At 38.3% G+C, this 17,642-nt stretch overlaps 1 protein-coding gene across 1 annotated transcript in view; it reads right to left on the bottom strand.

The window, feature by feature from the left end:
- Positions 1–17,642, bottom strand: part of HDAC9 (histone deacetylase 9) — a 718,836-nt gene that overhangs the window by 15,236 nt on the left and 685,958 nt on the right. The window contains exon 25 of the mRNA XM_039220715.1: positions 6,083–6,260. Within this exon, the coding sequence (XP_039076646.1) occupies positions 6,083–6,260 (178 nt within the window). The remainder of the gene's footprint in view (positions 1–6,082; positions 6,261–17,642) is intronic.

The following is a 17,642-nucleotide window of genomic DNA, read 5'->3' as shown; positions in this document are numbered from 1 at the left end:
TCTTCAAAAGCAGGGAATCTTTCCCAGTTTATAAGGCAGCTTTCTCAGCTTTCTTCTTTCAGTCAGAAAAGGATGTGTTAAGTGAAGAAAGGTCAGCAGGATGTATAGTTGCTGACTTTGAAGATACAGAAGGGGGTCATGAACCAAGAAATACAGGCAGCCTCTAGAAACTGGAAAAGTCAAGGATGGAGATTCTCCCTTAGATCCTCTAGGAAAGAACCCAAGCCCTGCTAACCTCTTGATTTTAGCCTAGGGAGACCTGTCAGCCTTCTGACCTTTCTGTCATTTAAAGCCACAAATTTTACAGTAACTTTTAAAGATAGCAATAGAAAAGTAATATAATCCCCAAGTATATGAACATTTTGGGGACTGCAAGGAAGCTTTGCGACCCTGACTCTCAACTCTTTGCCTGGCACATACAGAATAATCGGATGAGTTTAAAGAAAGAATGGACTGGATATTCTCTTTCCTCATTCTGTAGGTTGGAGGATAATCCTGTAATCTGTCAGCATCACTCCCATGTTTTTCTCCCTCCCTAAATATAATTTCTTTCTCCATTCAGATACTTTGCCTCCTCCTCCCTCCTTTATTACATTTATTCACTCAATCCATCTTTATGATATGAGTACGATGGATTCTAATTATCTGAAAACTGACATTGTCAATTAGTCCTATAAAAATTAATATAACATAAACATTTAAAAAATTCTTGTAAAAATATAAAAACACTAATCTCTCAAAAAACATAGTAATTTGAGAGAGACAAGAATTTCTCAGTATCATCACAAAATGTTATGTTATCATTTTAACAATATTTTGTCTTCTCTCTTTGGATTCATTATTTACTCATTACCTACAATGTACTAGGCATTGTGAAAGTCTTGAGTTAAGTCAGCTAATTACAGATTAATTAACTCAATTTATTGCTTAGAAATTATTCGTCAATCTCTTGTTTTTAATGACTGTACTACTGATTTAACCTATGAACAGTTAGACATAGATGCCCTTGTACAGCCTCTATATTCTAATATAGATCACTGGATGCTGACCTTTGTATTAAAGTAGGGAAAAATAAATTGTGAAAGAAGAAAAATGATGGAAAAATAATAAAACTAATGTTTATTGAGTACTTACTATGTATCAGGTATTATGTTAAGATGTACTGTTTCATTTTATCCTCAAACTCTATGAAATTTTCCCTTCATTTTAAAGAGAAGGAAAATAAAGCCCGGGGTGATAAATAACTTCCGTGACACCACATAATTATTAGGTTGGAGCTGGGATTTGAATCTATGCAAGCTGATTCATAATCTATTCTTCCTTTGTAGTGGTAAAAAGAAAAGAATGAAGGAGTAGATGAAATGATGGGAAGCTAAAGTTATCATGTGATCTTATTTTACTTATAGTTCCATTCAAATATGCTTCTTTTACCTTAGAGAATAATTCTTTTAAGAATTCAGAATGAATAAATGAAAAACATTAAAAATTTAAAAAAAAATGGGGCACCTGGGTGGCTCAGTTCGTTAAGCGTCCGACTTCAGCTCAGGTCATGATCTCACAGTTCATGGATTCGAGCCAGGCTCTGTGCTGACAGCCAGCTCAGAGCCTGGAGCCTGTTTCGGATTCTGTATCTCCCTCTCTCTCTGAGCCTCCCCTGCTCACGCTGTCTTTTTCTTTCTCTCTCAGAAATAAATAAAAAACATTAAAAAAAGCTTTAAAGAATTCAGAATGTATGGGGCACCTAGGTGGCTCAGTCGGTTAAGTGTCCGACTCTAGGTTTTGGCTCGGGTCATGATCTCAAGGTTCATGAGTCTGAGCCCCACATCAGGCTCCGTGCTGACAGTGCAGAGCCTATTTGGGATTCTCTCTCTCTTCCCCTCCCCCATTGCTCTCTCTGTTTCTCTCTCAATAATAAATAAATAGGGGGTGATGGGCATGGAGGAGGGCACTTGTTGGGATGAGCACTGGGTGTTATATGGAAAGCAACTTGACAAGAAACTATTTACAAAAAAATAAACAAACTTAAAAATTAAAAATAATTCAGAATGGAATCCTAAATATATATAAAGGGGCACTGGATTGAATCCTAACATGCTAAGTCAGAATTCAAACATGCCCCATGATCACATGATAGGCTCCGAAAACAGAGATAAAAAGATGGTTCCAGAAACAGAAGGATAAAGAAGAGAAGAAGGGACAGATTATCCTTCTTCTTACCAGGAGCTTCCAAATTGTTAGCCCACTTAGCCCACTTTTCAACTACGATTTTGCTGACATTGGATGAAAATTCAGAATAAAGTTTATATCGGAATGTTTGCTTGGTTAGATAAACAAGTGTTCAAAATTATGGTATCACAGAGAAAAATCAGAAACAAGCATAATTTGTGCAATACTGAGCTTTTAGAAGCCTTGGAGATACAATCCTAAAGAAGAGAAAACAAAATTCTGCTTCTAGGAATATTAGACATGAGTGTGAAATATGATAGTGGTCTATATTTCTATATAAATATTCACATACAGAAAAATGTGGTTTAAAATGTCCCTGGCACTAGTGTTAGGCCATTCGAAGCTAAGGTAGATGATACTTGGGATTTTCCAACCTTTGTTATACATTTTTTTATACTCACGAGTAAGTTATTAAAAAAACAAAATGGCTACACTTGGTATCAAATATTTTCTCATACTTCTGTATGATATAATGATTTGAAACCATCTTATGAGAAAAGTTGCCAAAATTTGAAGATTAAATAATTAAATAAACAACCAGATCATACTGTAGTAAGAAAATCTAACATGGTTCACACTATAATCAACAGGACAAATTACATTTGAAAAATATAACTTTTGGGGTGCTAGGGTGGCTAAGTTGGTTAAGCGTCTGACTCTTGATTTTGGCTCAGGTCTTAGAATTGTTGAGATCATGAAGTTGTGAGATCATGACCTGCATCCAGCTCTGTGTGGATAACATGGGGCCTGCTCATGATTCTCTCTCCCCTTCTCTCTTCCCCTCCCCCACGCATGCTTGCATGCTATCTCTAAAAATAAACAAACATTAAAAAAAAAGGAAAAATGTAACTTTCAGTTTCTGTTTTGGTTTAAAAAAGAGACACTCAGAAATTCTGGATTATAAATGTGTTCCCAATAACTTAATAGTTTATCATCCTGAAGTTTTGACTGCCAGAAAGAGCTTTCTCTTGATTTTCATCAGAGCCCGAACTGGTATCCAAGAATAAACCTGAATACTGCACTGACGTTTTCAAAGCAGAAGCATTTGAAACAGATATCTAACCAATGCAAACTATAATCTTTTAAAGGTGCAGTCTCCTAGCAAATAAAAGAAACCTAAAATCTTAGTTCTCTCTTCTAAATGATCAAGTCCATCTATTTAAATCTTCTTTGAACATATAACTGGGCCCCATTTCACCCTTCCCTTCCCTCCCTTCCCCTCCCCTCCCCTTCCCCTCTTTCTCTCTCTCTCTCTCTCCCTCTCCCTCCCTCCCTCCCTTCCTTTCCCTGGTCTGCTATTGATTTCTTTCTCGCTCAAGTCCTTTGCCACCTGAAAACTATGTTTTGAAAACTGTATTTCAGTTAATAATCCTTAGAATGAATCCCCACATATCAGCCTTTTTCTAATAATTTACCCTTCGTGGTCCATCAATAGGTTGTAAAAATGAAATGATTGTTAATGTGTTGTCATCTCCCTCTTGCCCCCCACCCCCCATCCAAGAAAAATGAACAAAAAATACTTACAATGGTTCTTAGCCAGGAGCATTTTATCCCTTATTCACTAGTGGTAAATGAGTCAGATATGAGTTGGCCAGGAAAAGAGCTGCTTTACCCAAAATCTTAGTACAAAATGAGTCATCTCACTCCAAACACCAATATATCCTCCAAAATAACTGGCAAGAATTTCCTATAAAAAGAATCTTGCCTTCACTCTTTTCCATTCATTTAGCTTTCTGATTTTTCTAATTTTTAAAAATTTCCTGTGTACTTAAAATATTACATTCATAACAAGGCCCAAGAACATTTCCATCTTTTTATCTCATTCTGAAAGTCTTCTTTCCTGTATTGAGTAGGGAGACAATTCTAACAGCATGCCCCTGAAAAGAACAAATGTGCTGTGGCTTTCAAGGGTTCTCTGTCTCTGACCCTCTCTGATGAAGTTCATGCATGGTTCAATAGAAATGCAAAATCCAATTCTAGAAGAATTTTATCTTTTCCTTTGCTGAAAAAGTGAGTGCAAAGCCATAGAAAATATTTCAAGCAAAACTACTTTTCTTTCCATAAGAAAAATCAATTAACATAGATATAGTGTGTTTCATACTGATAAACAAACATGAATCCAAGTCAGAAGCTTAAACTCTGTTTTACCTATACACCAGAACATTTCTATTCTCATTCTCTCTCTGCCATCAGAGGGAGCTTAAAAATCACTGTGAGTTAAAAAAAAAAATCACTGAGCTGAAGCCAGGGTTAAATCCCGGTAGGTTATTAGAAGTCAAACACACTATTTACCTGAGGATAAGCAAGCATACTTATAGAGCCAATTCATGCCAAAGTTCTGAGATTTTTATACTATTGGGCTTATAACATGACTTATTATTCTTAATTATTCTAAGCAAAATTATTGATAGTTCATTTCACTCAAGTTGGAGTTTAGCTTCATTTCTTCATATTAAATGAATTCTAAAGAATAGATGTATTCCTTTTATATCCAACACTAACAGATGTTAGTTTGCTCAGTTTTATAGTCCTCAGATGACAGACAACTAACTGCATTTGGCCTTGGGAATAACTGCAACACCTTTGGATTATGAACTTGGTTTGGTTCTTAGCTGGGAACCACAGGGGGTTAGTTCATATTATCAAAGAAGTTAAATAAGTTTTCCTTAATGCTCCAGATGCCCATATGAAGATGCCTTCTAATACAGTATTATACAACTTTTTTTTTTTCTACAGGTAATCTGGTCTTAAAGTGGTTATAGTAAGAAAAAAAATACTTGCATAAAAATGAAATATCTTATTCAATGCATCGCTTGCTCTTGACCAAAGCAAGATGTTAAATCCATTAAACTCTGAATATCCAGTAAAAGCAAGAAAGCTAAAAACGGTTCAAATTTGTGCATTCTTGGGAAAACTGCCAACTAGGTACTAGGTAGCAGGATCTGTGTAATTAATGGTGATGTTATTGACAGAGGGAATATGACTTCCTTCTCAGAAGCAATTTAAAAGTGCAAGCTGGCAGAGCTTTAGTAAAGCCTCACCCGATACATTTTTAAACTGAGAAAATGTGGCTTTCCAGCCAGCCACAGAAAGCACCAGTGTAAACATATGCACCTTTGTGACGGCTTTGGTTGGGACAGACTTAAAAGAAATCTTGAATGTAGCACTGTCTGTATGATAGGATGATGAACACCAAAATGCACAAACCTACAAACATTTCTCAGGAGAACAAGCAAATTCAACCTTAGGTTAACCTTGTTTTTCTTTTCCAGAAACCTATATTCATAGGAAGACTAGATGGATTCAACTTCTTTTTATCATAAAGTAGAATAAAATCAGACTCGAGAGTCCACACATTCCTTTTCACACACTCTGGTCTCCTTCGTAGGCCACTTGTATCTTTATCCAGTCTTTGCACCAGAAGAACAGTCATATAAGGACCTTGTACGTATTTAGGTTACCTAATTGACTAGTATTACTTCCAGATTCTGCTCTCCCGTTTTTCACTTTGTTGTATCAGTAATTTCAAATTAATGATAGAAAATGAATATCTGGAAAACTACAGGTAATTAAGAAGTAAAGCCCACAAGCAGCACTGTCCATAATGATCTGCATTAAATTATTCAATAAGAAGTGATTTTTCTCACCATGTATCTCACTCCCTTTATTTCTATGTGAACTGCAACCACATGCCCCAGCTCTGTTTCCCATGAAGAATGGAATTCTTGGTGGCCTATAGTGTGCGCTGTGGCATCTGCGGCTTTGGAGAACACAGGTGGTGAAGTGGAGGAGACAGGTGAAGGAAAGCCTGGAGAGAGGTTCACAAATGCTAACAATGATCTTGGATGTTACTGACCTTAATGACTCCCCCATCTTGGATCCATACCTGCTGTCTTCTGAAGCAAAGGGCTGTTCTACATCGACCGTCAGGGAGGCTAGGGCAGAAACGGTCTCCGTCTCCTCTTGCAACTGTGCTCCAGCCACAGCACAGCCCCTTGGCACAGCCACCATCCTAACTGACTTCCAGTACTTGCCTAGAAAAAAAAAATGCATCATACTTTAATAGGAATTTGAAAGCAGTATTAACCAGAATACTTGTATAGGTCCAACTCAGAGCAGTTGTTAAGTTAAAATCCTCTGTTATACATAGTTGTAATCTGGTTTCTTAAATATTATGATTAAGTCTTTTTCTCAGCCTAAGAATGCCAAGTTGTGAAGGGCTCATAGTCCCAAGCCTGAATCTCTCCCTTGCTTAGAGGGTAATAAAGTGAGGAACAATTCATGGTCTGTTGAACTCACTATCAGCCTGGCAGTTCTCTCTACAATTAAGTAAGCAAACCCTGGGCATAGTGCCCCCTGGGAAATCCTCAAGAGACTGGGAGGTAGAAGTCTCATGGAGAAACTGAATGAAATAGTAATGTTAAAAATTGCTATTGAGCCATTACCTTTTTATAAAAAAAATGAGGTTAGAATATTAAAGAAAAAGAAAAGCCCCAAAATGCCAGCATGAATTGAATGGCAACTTTGCCAGAACAATCAGGTTTGTTAGTCCTGGATGTTCTTTCTTTCTTAACACTAGGGTGTGTACTAGAACAATAACTGATTTAAAACTTTAATATATGCACTGGCTGATGTTGGCACCCTTCCACATGTCATACGGAAGTTTCATTTTTTGAGGCAGGGAAGGTGAAGGAGGAAAAGACGAGGTCATTGCATGAGAACATGCCAGTGGGATAAATATGAAAGAGCAGAGTCAATGGCCTTCTTGCAGTCCCTAAGCTATTTTTTTTTTTTGTGAAGTGTTGAGTTATCCCAAATCAAAGCAGGACAATCTTCCTAGGTGCTGACATGACTTACCAGGTTAGAACTATCTTTGCAGCCTGATGAAATAGGAAAGAATTTGGCATGCAGAGTTTGCTCACTTAAAAAAAAAATTTCCACTAGAATAGAACAGTCAAATGGATGGAGCACCTTGCTTGCTCAGCCAGTTGAATGTTCAACTCCTGATTTCATCTCAGGTCATGATTTTAGGGTCATGGATCGAGCCTGTATCAGGCTCTGTACCGAGTATGGAACCTGCTTAAGATTCTCTCTCTCTCCCTCTGCCACTCTATGAGTACTCTCTCTCTCTCTCTCTAAAAATAAAATTAAAAAAAAAAAATATTAAAAAAACTGTAAAGGCAAATGGATGAATGCTGGATTGGGAAGGAAGATATCTGGGTCCTGGACCAAGCTCTGCCACTGACCATCCTATCATACTGGCAAGACTCTCTGACACTTCATTTCCGCTTCTCAAAACAGAGGAATGATCTCATTTCCCTTTATCTCTCACATTTTGTAATCCACCTCTCCCTATCTTAGTGCTTCACAAAGGAATGGATATCATGTTACGGGAGAAGACCCAATCTCCCCACTCACTTCCCATGCAGTTGTCTACTACAACATTACTTGCTGTGATCACCTATTCTTACCAAAGTTTGAGAATCATAAAGCTTTCAACTGGGACCAAATGACAGCAATTCTAACTGTGAATGAACCCACAAACTAACATTTTTTTTGAAAGTTAAGACGGTGCCAGATGTTGAGATACTTACCTCACACCAAGAAATTCATGGTTTAAATGACAATTCTGTGTGGAAATGCCCCATGGGATCCCCAGAGGAACTAAGTGGAATATATACTTAAGATGATGGGAAAGTGAGAGAAGACTTGCTAGATAAAATAACACGTGATGGAGTATTTGAAAAGCCATCAGAAGTTAGTCAACCTGAAATAGAGGCAGGTAAGCCTAGAAGAGCAAATAGTGCACACAAATGTCCAGAGACATGAATCTCATGTGTCTGTTGTTGTTGTTGTTGTTGTTGGTGGTGGTGGTGGTGGTGGTGGTGGTGGTGGCGGCGGCGGCGGAGGTGGTTACAAAGTCCACTTCTAGGCACAACTGGAGCATTTGGAAAAAATCTTGAGTGTGATGAAGGAGACTGTTGTTGTAGACATGGGGATAATTAACACACTGTCTTGAATAACATGTGAATGATGTTGGACTTCAACCTGTAGGTGAAAGGGGGCCATTTTAAGCAGAAGAGGCAGAGAATCAGGTTTAAGTTTTTAAAAAGATTCCTCTGGACAGATCTTGAATGATGAATTGGAAGGTGATGAGAGTGGTGGCAGGAAAACCAATTCACATCTCGGCAAAAATCCAGGTGGGAACTGATGATGTCTAAAACTAAAAGGAAGTGACAGAATAGAAATGAGGTGGTGGAGTATAGAGAAGGTGAGGAAGAAGGTAATGAGAATGTATCTTGGCTTATTCTTTAGGGCACCCCTACTTCTCTCAACTTTGAAATATGACCCTGATTTGACAATTCCATTCCAAGACCCTAAGTTTTCTAGATCACAGTGTCATTATAATCTTATTCAAGTTGGAAATACTGTATTCCATCTATAAGTGCATTCAGTTGTAATGAGTTTCACAAAATATTTTTATTTATTAAAATTTTTTAAATGTTTTTTTAAAAGAGAGAGAAAGGGAAAAAGAGAGGGAGAAAGAGACGGAGGGAGAGGGAGAAAGAGACGGAGAGGGAGAAAGAGAGGGAGAGGGAGGGAGGGAGAGAGAGAGGGAGGGAGGGAGGGAGAAAGAGAGAGAGAGAGAGAGAGAGAGAGAGAGAGAGAAAGTAAAGAAGAAGCAGAGAAAGAAAGGGAGACACAGAATCCTAAGCAGGTTCTAGGCTCTAAGCTGTTGACACAGGGTCCGACACGGAGCTCAAACTCATGAACAGTGAGATCATGACCTGAGCAGAGTCAGACTCTTAACTGACTGAGCCACCCAAGTGCCCCAGCACAAAACAAGTGGTTGGTGGTTTATGTGTTAAATTATGTTTTATACTCTATAGGAAAGAGAACCTAGTATTAATTAACTACTAATATGTGCCAAGGAGTATGTTAGATGTCTTCACATTCATAAGTTATAATTTCATTTAATGCTCTTGACAAATATGTATGCAATACTGGCTAATCTTTTTCTAAAATATTTTTAACATTTATTTATTTTTGAGAGACAGAGACAGACAGAGCATGAGCAGGGGAGGGGCAGAGAGAGAGGGAGACACAGAAGCTGAAGCAGGCTCCAGACTCTGATGTGGGGCTTGAACCCAAGAACCCGTCAGATCATGACCAGAACCAAGGTATGATGCTTAACTGAGCCACCCAGGCACCCCTATTGCATAATCTTTCTAAAGTTCATTGGCTAGGAAGCAGAAAAGTTGAAATTCTCATTCAGGATTGAATGACTCAAAAATATCTCTTGCTCTGTACTCTGTTGTCCTCCATTATTTAGTCCTCCTCTACCCTCTTTCCATTATACATAAAAATACAAAAACAGGCTCAATATATAAAAATCCCAACTTGAAAGAATTATATACATTACACAAAAAATATATATATTCTTTGCTTTACCAAAGAAATCATATTTGGTAATAACAGGTTACCCTTGTTCCTCAGATATGTACTCAACTGATGCACTTTTTTTAAAAAAATATTTTTATTTATTTCTAGGAGAGAGAAAGAAAGAGAGACGGTGTGAACAGGGGAGGGTCAGAGAGATAGGGAGACACAGACTCTGAAAATAGGCTCCAGGCTCCGAGCTGGCAGTCAGCACAGAGCCCAATGCGGGGCTCGAACCCACGAACTGCGAGATCATGACCTAAGCAAAAGTCGGATGCTTAACTGACTAAGCCACCCAGGTGCCCCCAACTGATGCACTTTTTATTGACTCTGTGGCATGAGTTTTTGCACCAAGTGAGACAACCTTGTTGAGACTTATTCTTTTTATTCTCCATTTCTCATAACCTTATACTATTGCAAACACCTGTTTACTGGGTAAGACACTGACAAAGCTATCATAAAACTGGACACAAGTGCTCATTGAAGACCATGAGTAAGAAATCCATTGACAATGGAGCACTGACTTGAAAAGTCAAGATTTATAGATTGGAGACTACACACTAGTCCCAGAGAAGTTATTTGGATCACTCTGGTGCACAATTTCCACATTTATAACAGATAGTGGTAGACCTGATAATGAAAGGGCTCTCCCTGCTGTAGTCCTCCATGATTGTGATTTTTCTGATGTCATGTTATGTATTACACTAGGATGTTAGAATAAATTTGTTATGGAAGAAAATCTTACATTTCTGTGAGTCTGTAAACCCTTGAGGAGATCAGTAAACACTGTTAGAAAATATAGTACATCTAGAATAACCAAAGGGCTTTAACTTTTAAGCACTGTACTTTTTCCTCAAGAAGAGAGTTCTTGGCCATAGACAAAACAAACATCTTTACTCCCCAAACAAAATCAGGACAGAAGGTATGAATCATTAATCATAATTTTTCAGTAGAATGACTGACAATGATCCTTCAACATTTAGCATTTAGGTATGTGAGTAGTAAGAAAGATTTTAAATAGGTAAGGCCTTTTTGAATAAAATGTAATGTGTATAAAATACCCTGCTAAGTTAAAATTAAATGTTGGAAGTTTGGTTTTTATCCAAATGTATGAGGTTTCTGACTCAGAAATAACCCAAAACTTTGAATTCAATATGGCCTCTGGCAAAGCTTATAAAAACAAAGGAAATATTCTATATTAATAATGCAATCATAGACTACTATCTCTTTTTGTAAAGGAGAATAATTAAAATGGAAGTGAGTATAGCCTAGACTGTGCAATATGCAGCCAATTCAATTCCAAATTTATGGGTTACATTTTCACATGATGAGTAGGGGTTTTTTTTTTCCTTTCACAACCATATGTGCCAGGACATCATATCTGTTGGCATGAGAATAACACCCCTATTAGTACACAACAGAAATGAACCAAGGTTTATTACTAGAGTTTTCAGAAGCTGCTATTTATAAAGTAAAATATTAGTAGCTAGCCACCACTGGGTTAGTCTCCTAAAGCAATAAAACTGTCAAAAGAGAAGAGTTTTCCATTAAAACTGTACATGCACACTCGCTCTTTGGTCATATTCTCTATCCTTATTCATTTTGCCCACTATGTAAATCTCCCCACTTTTCAGCACCTTTCCTTTCCTTTTCTTAACTCCTCCCCCCTTCTTCGTTTTGACTATTTAACCTTCATTATTCTACATTTCTGTTTTGTCTGGTAAAGGCAAAGAATGATTCTAAAATAAAGGTAAGAACTAGGTAATGGATACAAACAGTCAAGAGTTAGAGGGGAGGCCATAGCTGGGGTGTCACTGCATCAGGTAGGAATCAAGAGAGGACATCCTGCAGATACTATGTAATCAGACTTCAGTACAAACAATGTTGTTCTTGGTAATGAGCATTATGGAAAACCAGGTATTTGCTGACATATGAAGATCTGTGTTAAAAGCAACCCATTTGCCAAAAGCTTTCCCAACCAAAACCTTTGAAAACCTCCTGACACCTGAAACCCTACCCTTCCCTCATCATTCTGAAGGCTTCAGATATATGATACTTGTCTCTGATTAACTTATTTTGTTTAGCATAATATAGTCTAGCTCCATCCAGGTTATTGCAAATGGCAAGATTTCATTTTTTGATGGTTGAGAATTATTCCATTATATGTGTGTATATATATATAACATATATATCACATATTCTTTATCCACTCATCAATCAATGGACATTTGGGCTCTCCCCATGGTTTGGTTATTGTTGATAATGCTGCTATAAACATGGGTGCATGTACTCCTTCAAATCTGTATTTTTGTTTTGTTTGGGTAAGTACCTAATAGTGCACTTCCTGAATCATAGGGTAATTCTATTTTAGATTTCTGAGGAACCTTCATATTGTTCCCAGAATGGTTGCACCAGTTTGCATTCCCACCAATAGTGCAGGAGGCTTCCCCTCTATCCCCATCTTTGCCAACACCTGTTGTTTCTTGGGTTGTTCATTTTAGCCATTCTGACAGGTGTGTGGTGATAGGTAACTTATCATGGTTTTGATTTGTATTACCCTGTTGATGAGTGATGTTGAGCATTGTTCCATGTGTCTGTTAGCCACCTGGATGTCTTCTTTGGAAAAGTGTGTCTATTCATGTCTTTTGCCCATTTCTTCAATAGATCTAATTTGTTTTTTGGGGTATTGAGTTTGGTAAGTTCTTTATAGATTTTGGCTACTAACCCTTTATCCAATATGTCAGTTGCAAATATCTTCTTCCATTGTGTGGGCTACCTTTTAGTTCTCTGGACTGTTCCCTGAACTGTGCAGAATATTTTTATCTTGATGAACTCCCAGTAGTTCATGTTTGCTTTGGTTTCCCTTGTCTTTGGTGACATGTCTAGTAAGAAGCTGCTCTAGCTGAGGTCAAAGAGGTTGCTGCCTGTGTTCTCCTCTAGGATTTTGATAGTTTTCTGTCTCACATTTAGGTCTTTCATCCATTTCAAATTTACTTTTGTGAATGTTGTAAGAAAGTGTTCCAAGTCTCATTCTTCTGCATGCTGCCATCCAGTTTTCCCAAGACCATTTCAAGTGACTGTCTTTTTTCCATTGGATACTCTTGCTTGCTTTGTCAAAGACTAGCTGACTATATAACTATGGATTAATTTCTGGGTTTTCTGTTCTGTTCCATTGATCTATGTGTCTGTTTTTGTGTCAGTACCATACTATCCTTATCACTACAGCTTTGTATTAATATAGCTTAAAATCCAGAATTGTGATGCATCCAGTTTTGCTTTTCTTCTTCACAATGCTTTGGCTATTCAGTGTCTTTTCTGGTTCCATACAAATTTTAGGACTGCTTATTCTAGCTCTGGGAAAAATGCTTATGGTATTTTGATAGGGACTGCATTAAATGTACAGATTTCTTTGGGTAGTATAGACATATTAGCAATGTTTTACTTCCAATCCAAGAGGACAAAATGCTTTTCCATTTCTTTTTGTCATTTTCAATTTTTCATAAGTGTTCCATAGTTTTCAGAGTAAAAATCTTTTACTTCTTTAGTTGGGTTTATTCCTAGGTATCTTACTGTTTTTGGTACAATTGCAAATGGGACTGATTCTGTGATTTCTTTCCATGTTTTGTTACTGGTGTAAAGAAATGAAACAGATATCTGCATCTTGATTTTATATTCTGTGACATTGCTGAATTCATGTATTAGCTATAGAAATTTTTTGGTGGAGTCTTTTGGGTTTTCTACATAAAGAATCACATCGTCTGCAAAAAGTGAAAGTTTGATCTCTTCCTTGCTGATCTGGATGCCTTTTCTTTCTTTTTGTTGTCTGATTGCTGAGGCTAAGACTTCCAGTACTATGTTAAATAGTAATGGTGAGAATGGACATCCCTGTCTTGCTTCTGTCCGGATGAGAAAAGCTTTCAGTTTTCCCCATTAATGATGATGTTAGCTGTGGGCCTTTATGATGTTGAGGTATGTTCCATCTATCCTTACTTTGTTGAGAGTTTTTATCAAGAAGGGATGCTGTATTTTGTCAAATGCTTTTTCTGAATCTATTCACAGGATCATATGGTTCTTACCCTTACTTTTATTAATGTGGTATATCATGTTGATTGATTTGAGAATATTGAACCAGTCCTGTAGCCTCAGAATAAGTCCCATTTGATCTTTGTGAATAATTCTTTTAATGTACTGTTGAATTTGATTTGCTAGAATTTTACTGAGAATTTTTCCATTCATGTTTATCAGGAAAACTGGCCTGTAATTCTCCTTTTTAGTGGAGTCTTTGTCTGGCTTTGGAATCAAGATAATGCTGGTTTCATAGAATGAGTTTGGAAGTTTTTCTTCCATTTCCATTTTTTGGAATAGTTAGAGAAGGATAGGTATTAATTCTTCTTCTTTTTTTTCATGTTCGTTTGTTTATTTAGGCAGAGCAAGCAAACAAGCCAGGTAGGGCAGAGAGAGGGGGAGAGAAAATTCCCAAGCAGGCTGTGTGCTTTCAGTGCAGAGCCCGATGTGGGGCTCAAATCTTGATATCGTGACCTGAGCCAAAACCAAGAGTCAGACACTTAACCGAATGAGCCATGCAGGCACCCCAATTAATTCTTCTTTAAATGTCTGGTACGATTCCCCTGGGAACTCATCATGCTCAGGACTCTTGCTTCTTGGGAGATTTTTGATTATTGATTTCATTTCTTTGCTGGTTACGGGTCTTTTTTCTATTTCTTCCTATTTCAGTTTTGTGGTTCCTAGGAATTTGTCCATTTCTTCCAGATTATCCAGTTTGTTGGCATATAATTTTTCATATTCCCATAACTGTTTGTATTTCTGTGGTGTTAGTTGTGATCTCTCTTTCATTCATTTATCTATTTGGGTTCTTTCTCTTTTCTTTTTGATAAGTCTGAGAAGGGGGTTATCAATTTTGTTAATTCTTTCAAAGAACCAGCTCTTAGTTTCACTGATCTGTTCCAGAGTTTTGTTTTTTTGTTTTTTGTTTCTGTATCATTTATTTCTGCTCTAATCTTTATTATTTCCCTTATTTTGCTGGCTTTTTGGCTTTATTTGCTGTTCCTTTTCTAGCTTCCTTAGATGTAAGCTTAGGTTTTGTATTTGGAACCTTTCCTGCTACTTGAGATAGGCCTGAATTGTAACATAATTCCTTCCCTCTTAGGACTGCTTTGCTGCATCCAAAGGTTTTGAACTGTCGTGTTTTCATTTCCATTTGCTTCCATGTTTTTTAAAAATTTCTTCTTTAATTTTCTGGTTAACCTAGTAGGATGTTCTTTAACCTTCATGTATTTGAGGGCTTTCCAAATTTTTTCTTGTGGTTGACATCACCTTCCATAGCATCATGATCTGGAAATATGCATGGTCTGATCTCAATCTTTTTGTACTTGTTGAGGACCGATTTGTGACCCAGTATGTGATGTATAGAAGACACAGGAAGAGGAGGAAGAGAAGACTGGAGGTGGGAGGTGGGAGGTGGGAGGTGGGAGGAGGGAGGAGGGAGGAGGGAGGAGGGAGGAGGGAGGAGGGAGGAAAAAAGTAAGCTTGGTCCTATTTCCACCAGAACTGCAGATAATGCTTTGAAGCACTCTATGATTAGTACAGTTGGTATATGTGGGGTGCTGCCTATGCTGGTCTTCTAGAGTAGAGGCCCAGTGAGCTGGCTCAGAGGCAGACATGTCCCATTACAAATGTAGTTTCCAGGTACACTGGGGCAGGGTTTGGTATAAGTGGGTCCAGCTTCTTCTGGGGGCTTCTGCATTGCTCTCTGAAGTCCTACTGTGTTGGTGGTGAAGGGTAAAATGGCATCGCGTGACTCTCCTGTCCCTGGACAAAGGATCTCACACACCCTGCTATTCAGGAAGCCATCACAGAATAGTGAGGGCAGTCAGCATGCCCTGCGCCAGAGCTCTCCTGCATTTTATCTTTGGTGTATGGCTGGAATCAAAACATAAAATCGTGAGGGACCTAGCACATATCCATGCCCCGCCCCTGGAGTAGGGCGTCTCTGAGCTGTGTCTGATGTCCTTTGTCCCAAAAGCCTCTCGCCTCTCTGGTCTGCTCTGTCTGATGTCCTTTGTCCCAGAAAAAAACAGTTCCATATCTGCACGGGCCACGAACTCTATGGTGTAGCACCTCAGAAAGCAACAAGGAAGTCATCTGCCCTCTGCACTTTGTCCCCTGCTGATGAAAGGCCTTTTGCTGGTGCCTGCAGGTCTTTTGTACTTGGAGAGGCAATATACTCTCTTCCAAATGTACTCCAGGAAGGGGAATGTTCTTTCCAGCGAGACTCAGGAGATCCCTACGCTTCGCTATGTACTCTGGGGCCAGCGCTCTCCTTCTCCTCAGGAGTGCACTACACAGCTCCGCTGTGGAGAAACTCCTGCACTTCCCAAACCTCAGAGTTTGAGGTCCACATGCTGTTTGCAAAAAATTGTGACACTCAGTATCGCTCGGTCCCCAGTCTGTGGTCCAGAGAAGTTTTTGTCTTGTGCAAACACGGCATCACGCCCTCTTAACCTCTTTCTGTCTCCCTTTTCTCTCCTCATGGAAAGGGTTTCCTTCCCCTCTGAAGCACCACTGTTTTTCTCTCCCTCAATTCACTTCCACGCACCACCTCACATCTGCCATGCTGAGTCCTGACAACCGTGGAAATCATTCTGTCAGTCCTCAGATCAATTTCCTGGGTGTTTCAAATGATCTGACCTTAATATAGTTGTGTTTGAGGGATGAGGAAAGTCCAGGGTCCCCCTACTTGTCCACCATCTTAACTCCTCCCCGCTGAATTTCTGAATCAGTGTCTGTTAATTGATTTGTCTTGTAATTCTAGGTCATAGAACTTTAACAGAAGGAAAGAGGGCTTTGACAGCACAGTCAGACCAGAGTTCAAATCCTGAATTCAAATCTTGGTTGACTGCTTACTTGTGAAAAGACCTTCAACAAGCAAACTAAACTTGCTAAGCCTCAATTTATTAATGAACAAGATGAGGAAACTAATTATTTATTGAAGAGCTGCATGAGGGCTAGACATAATATATATAAATATCTAGCAAATTATTTTCTCCCAAACTTGACCTTCTAACATGCCTTAGTTAACCTCAGTGGATGGTATCAAATGTGTGTGTAAAGCTCATCTGGGTGCTAATAGCTGAGTATATAATTACAATGCATTCCTATTCTTAAAGAGTGTTCAGTCCTAGAAACATGCATAGATTTATTTATTCTTGAGGTTTGATTAGTTTTGCCTTAGTAGAACTTGACTGAAAGAACTCATAATTATAGATGCAGCTGAAATTTTTAAAAATTCCAGACAAGTCAAGTCTTTAAGCAGATAGCAGATTTTCCTTTTGATTCAGGTACATTCTAGTATTAGTGCTCCACCAAACAATACTCAGAATCTTAACATTTCAAGAGAATGGTTAATTAGAAGTTTAAAATCAACATTCAAAGAGCCACATGTGCAAGTTTGACCTGGCTCTGATACAAGCAAGGGTTGGTGGGGTTAATAGTGGGAAAATGTCTAATGCTGCTTTTCTTCAGTGAAGGTCTGCCTGGCCCAGGGCTGCAACGTCAAGGCCTCTGTCTAAACCAAAAAATCTATGACAAACAGCAGCTCACACCTGACAACAGTCAGGGTTTTAAACTCAACAGGGCAGGGCTTTGAAATTCTGCCAATCCTTGCATTTTTCTGTGATTAGATGTATTTTGCAAGTTTACAAGGGACTCCAAGGTGGATTCATAGCTCCATGGCTTCTTATAATTTGGCACTGTCCTTCTGGAATAGACTGACTAAACCTCAATTAACCAGAACTTACAAAACTCCAAATCTTCAGTTAAATTGATTTTTTTCTGAACATGTCATTTTTCAAAGAAATGGAAAACGTATTCACAAAAAGTGCAAAAATAATGAATTTATTTGTGAGATAGAATAACATAATGGCTAAGACTATAGACTCTGTAGCTAGACTGCTTGA

The sequence above is a fragment of the Hyaena hyaena genome, unplaced genomic scaffold (assembly GCF_003009895.1).
Source record: "Hyaena hyaena isolate Hyena2069 unplaced genomic scaffold, ASM300989v1 scaffold_904, whole genome shotgun sequence".
NCBI classification, from domain to species: Eukaryota; Metazoa; Chordata; class Mammalia; order Carnivora; family Hyaenidae; genus Hyaena; species Hyaena hyaena.
This window is presented reverse-complemented; position numbering and strand designations above follow the sequence as displayed.